This window comes from Agelaius tricolor, unplaced genomic scaffold, assembly GCF_023055355.1.
Source record: "Agelaius tricolor isolate 1412-34295 unplaced genomic scaffold, bAgeTri1.0.p SCAF_107, whole genome shotgun sequence".
In the NCBI taxonomy this organism is placed as follows: domain Eukaryota; kingdom Metazoa; phylum Chordata; class Aves; order Passeriformes; family Icteridae; genus Agelaius; species Agelaius tricolor.
Genome location: NW_027269367.1, coordinates 217,259 through 229,908, shown reverse-complemented (window position 1 = coordinate 229,908; position 12,650 = coordinate 217,259). Strand labels below are relative to the sequence as shown.

The window sequence follows — 12,650 nt, the reverse complement described above, 5'->3', positions numbered from 1 at the left end:
AAAACAGAGAAAATTGGGAGAAATTTTCAGAGATTTCAACCCCGATTTTGCCCAAAATCCCCAAATTTCGCCCCAAAATCCCCGTTTTTTTTCAGGAATTCCACTCACAGGCCCCTTGGCTGTACTGGCCCTGCTGGCTGTAGCTGGGGGGGGGGTTGTAGGACGACTGTTGCCATCCCAAATCCCCCAAAATCCCCCAAAATGCCCAAGTTTTACACAAAAATTGGGCGATTTTAGTCCCGATTTTGCCCAAAATCCCCAAATTTCACCCCAAAATCCCCGTTTTTTTTGGGAATTTCCCTCCCATCCCAAATTTCATTTGGACAGGATTGTAGGACAACTGTTCCCATCCTAAATCCCCCAAAATTCCCCCCAAAATCCCCCAATTTCAGCCCCTATCTCCCCCAATTTCAGCCGCGATTTTGCCCAAAATCCCCAAATTTCGCCCCAAAATCCCCAAATTTCACCCCAAAATCCCCGTTTTTTTTGGGAATTTCACTCACAGGCCCCTTGGCTGTACTGGCCCTGCTGGCTGTAGCTGGGGGGGGGGTTGTAGGACGACTGTTGCCATCCCAAATCCCCCAAAATCCCCCAAAATCCCCCAATTTCAGCCGATTTCAGCCGCGATTTTGCCCAAAATCCCCAAATTTTACCCCAAAATTTCAAATTTTTTTTGGAATTTCCCTGAAATTTCAGATGTGATTTGGGCAGGGTTGTAGGATGACTGTTCCCATCCCAAATCCCCCAAAATCCCCCAATTTCAGTGCCAATCTCACACAAGAATTGCGCAATTTTAGTCCCGATTTTGCCCAAAATCCCCAAATTTCGCCCCAAAATCCCCAAATTTTTTCAGGAATTTCCCTCACATCCCAAATTTCATTTGGATAGGATTGTAGGACGACTGTTCCCATCCTAAATCCCCCAAAATCCCCCAATTTCAGCCGATTCTAGCCCCAATCTCCCACAAAAATTGGGCGATTTCAGCCACGATTTTGCCCAAAATCCCCAAATTTCACCCCAAAATCCCCGTTTTTTTTCAGGAATTTCACTCACAGGCCCCTTGGCTGTACTGGCCCTGCTGGCTGTAGCTGGGGGGGGGGTTGTAGGACGACTGTTGCCATCCCAAATCCCCCAAAATCCCCAAAAATCCCCCAATTTCGCCCCAAAATCCCCAAATTTTTTCAGGAATTTCCCTCACATCCCAAATTTCATTTGGATAGGATTGTAGGATGACTGTTCCCATCCCAAATCCCCCAAAATCCCACCCAAAATCCCCCAATTTCAGCCGATTCTAGCCCCAATCTCCCACAAAAATTGGGCGATTTCAGCCCCGATTTTGCCCAAAATCCCCAAATTTCGCCCCAAAATCCCCGGTTTTTTTGGGAATTTCCCTCCCATCCCAAATTTCATTTGGACAGGATTGTAGGACAACTGTTCCCATCCTAAATCCCCCAAAATTCCCCCCAAAATCCCCCAATTTCAGCCCCTATCTCCCCCAATTTCAGCCGATTTCAGCCGCGATTTTGCCCAAAATCCCCAAATTTCGCCCCAAAATCCCCAAATTTCGCCCCAAAATTCCCGTTTTTTTTCAGGGATTCCACTCACAGGCCCCTTGGCTGTACTGGCCCTGCTGGCTGTAGCTGGGGGGGGGGTTGTAGGACAACTGTTGCCATCCCAAATCCCCCAAAATCCCCAAATTTTACACAAAAATTGGGCGATTTTAGCCCCGATTTTGCCCAAAATCCCCAAATTTTACCCCAAAATTTCAAATTTTTTTTAGGAATTTCCCTCCCATCCCAGGTAAGATTTGGGCAGGGTTGTAGGACAACTGTTCCCATCCCAAATCCCCCAAAATTCCCCAATTTCAGCCAATTTTAGCCCCAAAATCCCACAAAAATTGCGCGATTTTAGTTCCGATTTTGCCCAAAATCCCCAAATTTCACCCCAAAATCCCCGTTTTTTTTCAGGAATTTCACTCACAGGCCCCTTGGCTGTACTGGCCCTGCTGGCTGTAGCTGGGGGGGGGGTTGTAGGACGACTGTTGCCCGTAGCTCTGCTGGTTGTAGCCCCCGCTCTGCTGTTGGTTGTAGCCCCCGCTCGGGGCTTGGCCGTAGCTGGAGCTGCCGGAGCCGCCGCCGTAACTGGGGGGAAAAAGGAGGATTTTGGTTAAAAATGGGGGTTTTGGGGGAAAAATTGGGATTTTGGGGGAAAAATTGGGGTTTTGGGAGGGAAAATGGGGGTTTTGGGGGAAAAAATGGGGGTTTGGGGAAGGGAACAGGGAGGGGTTTGAGGGGGAATTGGTGGGAATAGGGGAGGGGTTTGGGTGAAAATTATTGGGGTTTAGTCAAAAAACAGCTGGAAAATGTCAGCAAAAGAAGTGGAATTTCAAGCAAAAAGCAGCTGGAATTCAAGCAAAAAACAGCTGGAATTCAACCAAAGAACAGCTGGAAGGTGACCCCAAAAAAAGCAGAATTTACCCAAAAAATAAGCAGAATTTCACTCAAAAAACCCCAAAATTTCACCCAAAACCCACCCAGAATTGGCCCAAAAAAAACCCAAAATTTCACCCCAAAAAAACCAAAATTTCACCCCAAACCCACCCAGAATTTCACTGAAAAAAACCCAAAATATTACCCAAAACCCACCCAGAATTTCACCCAAAAAGCACCTGGAATTGACATAAAAAAACCCAAAATTTCACCCAAAAATAACCGGAAATTCACCCAAAAAATAACCAGAATTTGACTCAAAAACACCTGGAATTTCACCCAAAAAACACCCAGACTTTCACCAAAAATTAATGAGAAATTCACCCAAAAACCACCCTGAATTTCACCCAAAAACCCCTGCAATTCACCCAAAAAACACCCAGAATTTCACCCAAAAAATAACCACATTTTGACCCCAAAACCACCTGGAATTTGACCCAAAAATAACCAGAATTTGACCCAAAAAACAGCTGGAAGTTGACCCCCAAAAAAAGCTGGAATTTCACCCAAAAAGCACCTGGAATTCACCCCTAAAAACACCCAGAATTCACTCAAAAATCAGCAGAATTTACCCAAAAACACTGGGAATTCAACCAAAAACCACCCAGAATTTCACCCAAAAAGCACCTGGAATTCAACCAAAAATAACCAGAATTTACCCTAAAAATAACCAGAATTTTACCCAAAAACCACCTGGAATTCACCCAAAAAAATCCCAAAATTTCACCCAAAAACCCCAAAATTTCCCCCAACCCCCCCCCCCAGAATTTGACCCAAAAAACCCCAAAATTTCACTCAAAAACCCCAAAATTTCCCCCAAAAAACCCCAAAATTTCACCCAAAACCCACCCAGAATTGACCCAAAAATAACCCAAATTTCACTCAAAAAACCCCAAAATTTCACCCAAAAAAGCCCAAAATTTCCCCCCAAAACCACCCAGAATTTCATCCAAAACCCCCAAAATTTCCCCCCAAAACCCCCCAGAACTTCACCCAAAAACCCCAAAATTTTACCCAAGAACACCCAGAATTTCACCCAAAAAACTCCAAAATTTTACCCAAAAACCCCAAAATTTCACCCAAAAAACCCCAAAATTTCACCCAAAACCATCCAGAATTTCACCCAAAAATAACCAAAATTTCACCCAGAAAACCCCAAAATTTCACCCAAAAAGCCCCAAAATTTCACCCAAAAAACTCCAAAATTTGACCCAAGGAAGAGCTTGGGGCCCATTGGGAATGAATGGGGTGGGGTTGGGGTTCATGGTTTCGCCTTTAGGATAACAATAACTGATAATTAACACTAATTAACTAATTAACCATTAATTAATCACCTTCCTGAAGGTGAACAATGGGGAAAAATTCCATAAAATCCCCCAAAACCCCCCAGAATTTCACCCAAAAAAACCCAAAATCCTCCCAAAATTTCATCCAGAAAGCCCCAAAATTTCACCCAAAAAACTCCAAGATTTCACCCAAAAAACCCAAAATTTCACCCAAAACCCCCCAGAATTTGACCCCAAAACCGCCTGGAATTTACCCAAAAAATCCCAAAATTTCACAAAAAAACCCCCAGAATTTCACCCAAAAAACCCCAAAATTTTACCCAAAACCCTCCCAAAATTTCACCCAAAAACCCCAAAATTTCACCCAAATCCCACCCAGAATTGACCCAAAAATAACCAAAATTTCACCCAAAAAACCCCAAAATTTCACCAGAAACCCTCCCAAAATTTCACCCAAAAACCCCCACAATTTTACCCAAAAATAACCAAAATTTCACCCAAAAAACCCCAAAATTTCACCCAGAAAAACCCAAAATTTCACCCAAAATTCACCCAAAAAACCCAAAATTTCACCCAAAAAGCCCCAAAATTTGACCCAAGGAGGAGCTTGGGGCCCATTGGGAATGACTGGGGTGGGGTTGGGGTTCACGGTTTGGGGTTTACATTACAAATACCCAACAATTAACACTAATTAACTAATTAATTAATCATTAATCACCTTCCTGAAGCCCAGGCAGCCGCAGGGGGCTGGGAATACCCAGGGTAGGAGGAGCTTGGGGCCCATTGGGAATGAATGGGGTGGGGTTGGGGTTCATGGTTTGGGGTTTACATTACAAATACCCAACAATTAACACTAATTAACTAATTAACCATTAATTAATCACCTTCCCGAAGCTGAAGCAGCCGCAGGGGGCTGGGAATACCCGGGGTAGGAGGAGCTTGGGGCCCATTGGGAATGAATGGGGTGGGGTTTGGGTTACTCCTCTGGGGTTTATATTACAAATACCCAACAATTAACACTAATTAGTTAATTAATTAATCATTAATCACCTTCCTGAAGCCGAGGCAGCCGCTGGGGGCTGGGAATAGCCAGGGTAGGAGGAGCTTGGGGCCCATTGGGAATGAATGGGGTGGGGCTGGGGTTCATGGTTTGGCCTTTAGGATAACAATAACTGATAATTAACACTAATTAACCATTAATTAATCACCTTCCTGAAGGTGAACAATGGGGAAAAATTCCATAAAATCCCCCAAAACCCCCCAGAATTTCACCCAAAAAAAAACCCAAAATCCTCCCAAAATTTCACCCAAAAACCCAAAATTTCACCCAAAACCCCCCAGAATTTGACCCCAAAACCGCCTGGAATTTACCCAAAAAATCCCAAAATTTCACAAAAAAACCCCCAGAATTTCACCCAAAAAACCCCAAAATTTTACCCAAAACCCTCCCAAAATTTCACCCAAAAAACCCCAAAATTTCACCCAAATCCCACCCAGAATTGACCCAAAAAACCCCAAAATTTCACCCAAATCCCACCCAGAATTGACCCAAAAATAACCAAAATTTCACCCAAAAAAACCCAAAATTTCACCCAAAAAAAACAAAATTTCACCCCGAAAAACCCAAAATTTCACCCAAAAACCCCAAAATTTCACCCAAAAACCCCAAAATTTCACCCAAAAAACCCAAAATTTGACCCAAGGAGGAGCTTGGGGCCCATTGGGAATGACTGGGGTGGGGTTGGGGTTACTCCTCTGGGCTTTAGGATAACAATAACTGACAATTAACACTAATTAACCATTAATTAATCACCTTCCTGAAGGTGTACAATGGGGAAAAATTCCATAAAATCCCCCAGAATTTCACCCAAAAACCCCAAAAAAGCCCAAATTTCACCCAAAAAACCTCAAAATTTCACCCAAAAAAGCCCAAATTTCACCCAAAAAACCTCAAAATTTCACCCAAAAAAGCCCAAATTTCACCCAAAACCCCAAAATTTCACAAAAAACCACCCAAAATTTCACCCAAAAAGCCCAAAATTTCACCCAAGGAGGAGCTTGGGGCCCATTGGGAATGAATGGGGTGGGGTTGGGGTTACTCCTCTGGGGTTTATATTACAAATACCCAACAATTAACACTAATTAACTAATTAATTAATCATTAATCACCTTCCTGAAGCCGAAGCAGCCGCAGGGGGCTGGGAATAGCCAGGGTAGGAGGAGCTTGGGGCCCATTGGGAATGAATGGGGTGGGGTTGGGGTTCACGGTTTGGGGTTTACATTACAAATACCCAACAATTAACACTAATTAACTAATTAATTAATTACTAATCACCTTCCTGAAGCCGAGGCAGCCGCTGGGGGCTGGGAATACCCGGGGTAGGAGGAGCTTGGGGCCCATTGGGAATGAATGGGGTGGGGTTGGGGTGAATCCTCTGGGGTTTAAGTTACCAATAATCACTAATACCCATTAATTAACTAATTAACGATTAATTAATCACCTTCCCGAAGCCGAGGCAGCCGCAGGGGGCTGGGAATACCCAGGGTAGGAGGAGCTTGGGGCCCATTGGGAATGAATGGGGTGGGGTTGGGGTTACTCCTCTGGGGTTTATATTACAAATACCCAACAATTAACACTAATTAACTAATTAACGATTAATTAATCACCTTCCCGAAGCCGAGGCAGCCGCAGGGGGCCGGGAATAGCTGGGGTAGGAGGAGCTTGGGGCCCATTGGGAATGACTGGGGTGGGGTTGGGGTTCATGGTTTGGGGTTTACATTACAAATACCCAACAATTAACACTAATTAGCTAATTAACGATTAATTAATCACCTTCCCGAGGCCGAGGCAGCCGCAGGGGGCTGTGAATACCCAGAGTAGGAGGAGCTTGGGGCCCATTGGGAATGACTGGGGTGGGGTTGGGGTTACTCCTCTGGGGTTTATATTACAAATACCGAACAATTAACACTAATTAGCTAATTAATCATTAATTAATCACCTTCCCGAAGCCGAGGCAGCCGCAGGGGGCTGTGAATACCCAGGGTAGGAGGAGCTTGGGGCCCATTGGGAATGAATGGGGTGGGGTTGGGGTGAATCCTTTGGGGTTTATATTACAAATACCCAACAATTAACACTAATTAACTAATTAATTAATTACTAATCACCTTCCCGAAGCCGAGGCAGCCGCAGGGGGCTGGGAATACCCGGGGTAGGAGGAGCTTGGGGCCCATTGGGAATGAATGGGGTGGGGTTGGGGTTACTCCTCTGGGGTTTACATTACAAATACCCAACAATTAACACTAATTAGTTAATTAATTAATCATTAATCACCTTCCCGAAGCCGAGGCAGCCGCAGGGGGCTGGGAATACCCGGGGTAGGAGGAGCTTGGGGCCCATTGGGAATGAATGGGGTGGGGTTGGGGTTACTCCTCTGGGGTTTACATTACAAATACCCAACAATTAACACTAATTAGTTAATTAATTAATCATTAATCACCTTCCCGAAGCCGAGGCAGCCGCAGGGGGCTGGGAATACCCGGGGTAGGAGGAGCTTGGGGCCCATTGGGAATGAATGGGGTGGGGTTGGGGTTACTCCTCTGGGGTTTACATTACAAATACCCAACAATTAACACTAATTAGTTAATTAATTAATCATTAATCACCTTCCCGAAGCCGAGGCAGCCGCAGGGGGCTGGGAATACCCGGGGTAGGAGGAGCTTTGGCCGTAGCTGCCCTGGGAGCTCTGCCCGGAGCCGAAGCCGCCGGAGCCGTAGGAGGGAGGAGCCGCAGGGGCCGAGTAACCTGGGGGTAATTAACGGTAATTAGCGCTAATTAATGGAGCTGGTTCATTGAATTAATGGGTTTGGAGAGGGAAGGGGGGATGGAGGGGAAATGGGGGGAAATGAAAGGGAAAAGGGGGAAAAAAGAGGGAAAAAATGCAGAGGGAATTGGGAAAATAAGGGGGGAGATTGGGGATTAATTAGGGATTAATTAATGGTAATTAAGGGTTAATTTAGAAATTGAATGAAAATTGGGAAAAATTAAATAAAAATTAGAGGAAAAAAAGGGGGAAATTAATTGAATGAAAATTGGGAAAAATTAAAATAAAATTAGAGGAAAAAAATGGGAAATTGGGAAAGAACGGGGAAAAAATGCAGAGGGAATTGGGAAATTTGGGGGGATGTTGGGGATTAATTAGGAATTAATTAATGGTAATTAAAGTTTAATTTAGAAATTGAATGAAAACTGGGGAAAATTGAATTGAAATTGGGGAAAAAAAGGGGAAATTGGGAAAAAAACAGGGAAAAAATGCACAGGGAATTGGGAAAATAAGGGGGAAAAGAAGGGGAATTGGGTATTAATTAGGAATTAATTAGGGGTAATTAAGGGTTAATTTAGAAATTGAATTAAAAGTGGGAAAAATTGAATTGAAATTGGGGAAAATTAAATGGAAATTATGGCAAAAAAAGGGAAAAATGCACAGGGAATTGGGAAATTTGGAAGGAAGCAGAAATTAGGAATTAATTAATGAAGAATTAATTAGGGGTAATTAAGGTTTAATTTAGAAACTGAATGAAAAGTGGGAAAAATTAAATAAAAATTAGGGGGAATTGAATTGGAATTGGGGAAAAAAAGAGGGAAAAAACCCACAGGGAATTGGGAAATTTGGGGGAAAATTGGGAATTAATTAAGAATTAATTAATGGTAATTAAAGGTTAATTTAGAATTTGAATGAAAGGTGGGAAAATTAAATAAAAATTGGGGGAAATTCAATTGAAATTGGGGAAAAAAAGGGGAAATTGGGAAAAAAACAGGGAAAAAATCCCAAAGGGAATTGGGAAAAAACTGGGAATTAATTAAGCATTAATTAGGGGTAATTAAGGCTTAATTGGAAAGTTGAATTAAAGGTGCGAAAATTAAATAAAAATTGGGGGAAATTAAATAAAAATTAGAGGGAAAAAAAGGGGAAATTGGGAAAAAAATAGGGAAAAAATGCACAGGGAATTGGGAAATTTGGGGGGATATTGGGGATTAATTAGGAATTAATTAGGGGTAATTAAGGGTTAATTTAGAAATTGAATTAAAAGTGGGAAAAATTAAAATAAAATTTGAGGGAAAAAAAAGGGAATTGGGAAAAATCCACAGGAAATTGGGGCAAAATGGGGTAAAATCCCAGGGAATTGGGAAATTGGGGGGGAAAAGCAGAAAAATTGGGATGGGGATTTTTGGGATTTCAGGGAATTTTGGGGAATTTTTTTGGAAATTTTTTGGGGAATTTTGTGGAATTTTTTGGGAAATTTGGGAATTTTTGGGGAAATTTGGAAATTTTGGGAGAGATTTGGGAAATTTTGGGGAATTTTCGGGGAATTTTGGGGAAAATTTCGGCATTTTTTGGGAAATTTTGGGAATTTTTGGGGAATTTTGGGGAAATTTGGGAATTTTGGGAAATTTTGGGAATTTCTGGGAAATTTTGGGATTTTTTGGAGAATTTTACGGGAATTTTGGGGGAAATTTGGGAATTTTTGAGAAATTTTGGGGAGTTTGGAGAATTTCTGGGAAATTTGGGAATTTGGGGGAATTTGGGGGAAATTTGGGGATTTTTAGGGAATTTCTAGGAAATTTGGGGGATTTGGGGGAAATTTGGGGAATTTTGGGGGAATTTTGGGAATTTTTGGGTAAATTTTGGGAATTTTTGGGGAATTTTTGGGAACTTTTGGGGCAATTTGCCAATTTTTGGGAAATTTTGGGCAATTTTTGGGCAATTTTGGGGAATTTTTGGGAAATTTGGGAATTTTTGGGGTTTCTGGGCTCACTCCCAGCTCTGGCTCTGCCCAGGCAATTTTGGGATCAGTTCTGGGCTCAGATTTGGGTCCGAAGGTGCCGATTTTGGATCCATTGGGATACAAGGATGGCGATTTTTGGGATTTTTAGGAAGTTTTGGGATTTTTGGGAATTTTTGGGGTTCCTCGGCTCACTCCCAGCTCTGGCTCTGCCCAGGCACTTTTGGGATCAGTTCTGGGGTCACTTTGGTCAGTGTTGGGTCAGTTTTGGGTCCAAAGGTGCCGATTTTGGGTCCATTGGGATACAAGGACAGGGATTTTGGGAAATTTTGGGAAATTTTTGGGAATTTTTTGGGAATTTTGGGATTTTTAGGATTTCATGGCTCACTCCCAGCTCTGGCTCTGCTCAGGCACTTTTGGGATCAGTTCTGGGCTCAGTTTTGGGTCCGAAGGTGCCGATTTTGGATACATTGGGATACAAGGATGGGGATTTTTGGGATTTTCAGGAATTTTTCAGGATTTTCAGGATTTTTAAGCTCACTCACCGCTCTGGCTCTGCCCATAGGAGGAGCTGTACCCTTCCTGTCCGTACCCAGTGTCCGAGCTCAGATTTGGGTCCGAAAGTGCCGATTTTGGATACAATGGGATACAAGGACGGGGATTTTTGGGATTTTTAGGAAATTTTGGGATCTTTAGGCTCACTCACCGCTCTGGCTCTGCCCGTAGGAGGAGCTGTACCCTCCCTGTCCGTACCCCGTGTCTGGGCTAGGTTTTGGTTCCAAAGGTGCCGATTTTGGCTCCATTGGGGTAGAACAATGGGGATTTTTGGGATTTTCAGGAATTTTTCAGGATTTTCAGGATTTTAAGCTCACTCACCGCTCTGGCTCTGCCCATAGGAGGAGCTGTACCCTCCCTGTCCATACCCCGTGTCTGGGCTAGGTTTTGGTTCCAAAGGTGCCGATTTTGGCTCCATTGGGGTAGAACAATGGGGATTTTTGGGATTTTCAGGAATTTTTCAGGAATTTTGGGATCTTTAGGCTCACTCACCGCTCTGGCTCTGCCCATAGCAGGAGCTGAACCCTCCCTGACTTTGGGGCTTTCAGGGCTCAGATTTGGTTCCAAAGGTGCCGATTTTGGGTCCGAAGGTGCCAATTTTGGATACATTGGGATACAAGGATGGGGATTTTTGGGATTTTGGTTAATTTTGGGATTTTATGGGATTTTTGGGATTTTATAGGAATTTTGGGATTTCTGGGCTCACTCCCAGCTCTGGCTCTGCTCAGGCACTTTTGGGATCAGTTCTGGGCTCAGATTTGGGTCCAAAAGTGCCAATTTTGGGTCTGAAGGTGCCGATTTTGGATACATTGGGATACAAGGACGGGGATTTTTGGGATTTTGGTGAATTTTGGGATTTTATGGGATTTTTGGGGTTCCTGGGCTCTTTCACTGCTCTGGCTCTGCCCAGGCACTTTCGGGATCAGTTCTGGGGTCAGTTTTGAGTCCAAAAGGTGCCGATTTTGGGTCCGAAGGTGCCGATTTTGGATCCAATGGGATACGAGGATGGGGATTTTTGGGATTTTATGGAATTTTAGGATTTTTCAGGAATTTTGGGGTTCCTGGGCTCATTCTCTGCTCTGGGTCTACCCAGGCACTTTTGGGATCAGGTCTGGGGTCAGATTTGGGTCCGAAGGTGCCGATTTTGGGTCCGAAGGTGCCGATTTTGGCTCCAATGGGGTAGAACAATGGGGATTTTTGGGATTTTCAGGAATTTTTCAGGATTTTAAGCTCACTCACCGCTCTGGCTCTGCCCATAGGAGGAGCTGAACCCTCCCTGTCCATACCCAGTGTCCGAGCTCAGTTTTAGTTACAAAGGTGCCAATTTTGGGTACATTGGGGTAGAACCATGGGGATTTTTGGGATTTTGATGAATTTTATGGAATTTCAGGCTCACTCACCGCTCTGGCTCTGCCCATAGGAGGAGCTGAACCCTCCCTGTCCCAGCTCTGCCCTTGGGGCTTTCAGGGCTCAGATTTGGGTCCGAAAGTGCCGATTTTGGGTACATTGGGGTAGAACAATGGGGATTTTTGGGATTTTCAGGAATTTTATGGAATTTCAGGCTCACTCACCGCTCTGGCTCTGCCCATAGGAGGAGCTGTACCCCCCCTGTCCATACCCAGTGTCCGAGCTCAGATTTGGGTCCGAAAGTGCCGATTTTGGATAGATTGGGATACGAGGATGGGGATTTTTGGGATTTTCAGGAATTTTTCAGGAATTTTGGGATCTTTAGGCTCACTCACCGCTCTGGCTCTGCCCATAGCAGGAGCTGAACCCTCCCTGACTTTGGGGCTTTCAGGGCTCAGATTTGGTTCCAAAGGTGCCGATTTTGGGTCCGAAGGTGCCAATTTTGGATACATTGGGATACAAGGACGGGGATTTTTGGGATTTTGGTTAATTTTGGGATTTTATGGGATTTTTGGGATTTTATAGGAATTTTGGGATTTCTGGGCTCACTCCCAGCTCTGGCTCTGCTCAGGCACTTTTGGGATCAGTTCTGGGCTCAGTTTTGGGTCTGAATGTGCCGATTTTGGGTCCGAAGGTGCCGATTTTGGATCCATTGGGATACAAGGACGGGGATTTTTGGGATTTTGATGAATTTTATGGAATTTTCAGGATTTCAAGGCTCACTCCCAGCTCTGGCTCTGCCCATAGGAGGAGCTGTACCCTCCCTGTCCATACCCAGTGTCTGAGCTCAGATTTGGGTCCAAAAATGCCAATTTTGGGTCCGAAGGTGCCGATTTTGGGTACATTGGGGTAGAACAATGGGGATTTTTGGGATTTTCAGGAATTTTTCAGGATTTTCAGGATTTTTAAGCTCACTCACCGCTCTGGCTCTGCCCATAGGAGGAGCTGTACCCTCCCTGTCCATACCCCGTGTCTGGGCTAGGTTTTGGTTCCAAAGGTGCCGATTTTGGATCCATTGGGATACAAGGACGGGGATTTTTGGGATTTTCAGGAATTTTTCAGGATTTTCAGGATTTTAAGCTCACTCACCGCTCTGGCTCTGCCCATAGGAGGAGCTGTACCCCCCCTGTCC

At 44.1% G+C, this 12,650-nt stretch overlaps 1 protein-coding gene and 1 long non-coding RNA gene across 12 annotated transcripts in view; one reads left to right on the top strand and one right to left on the bottom strand.

Annotated features, from left to right (window-relative positions):
• The window catches only part of FUS (FUS RNA binding protein), a 53,278-nt gene that overhangs the window by 33,507 nt on the left and 7,121 nt on the right, over positions 1–12,650 (bottom strand). For 2 of the 11 annotated variants that reach the window (XM_071419398.1, XM_071419409.1), the window contains exons 4-5: positions 7,439–7,577; positions 1,981–2,141 (exon numbers count right to left, since the gene is read on the bottom strand). In XM_071419398.1, the coding sequence (XP_071275499.1) occupies positions 1,981–2,141; positions 7,439–7,577 (300 nt within the window). Of the gene's footprint in view, positions 1–1,980; positions 2,142–4,825; positions 4,883–5,944; positions 6,002–6,442; positions 6,482–6,774; positions 6,832–7,438; positions 7,578–10,262; positions 10,375–10,432; positions 10,545–12,650 lie in introns of those variants that run through there. The other 9 variants (XM_071419407.1, XM_071419405.1, XM_071419408.1 and 6 more) reach the window with 9 other exon arrangements.
• LOC139586197 (uncharacterized) lies at positions 9,712–10,812 on the top strand. The gene is made up of 3 exons (XR_011677509.1): positions 9,712–9,816; positions 10,161–10,179; positions 10,681–10,812. It is a non-coding gene; the product is annotated as an uncharacterized lncRNA (long non-coding RNA).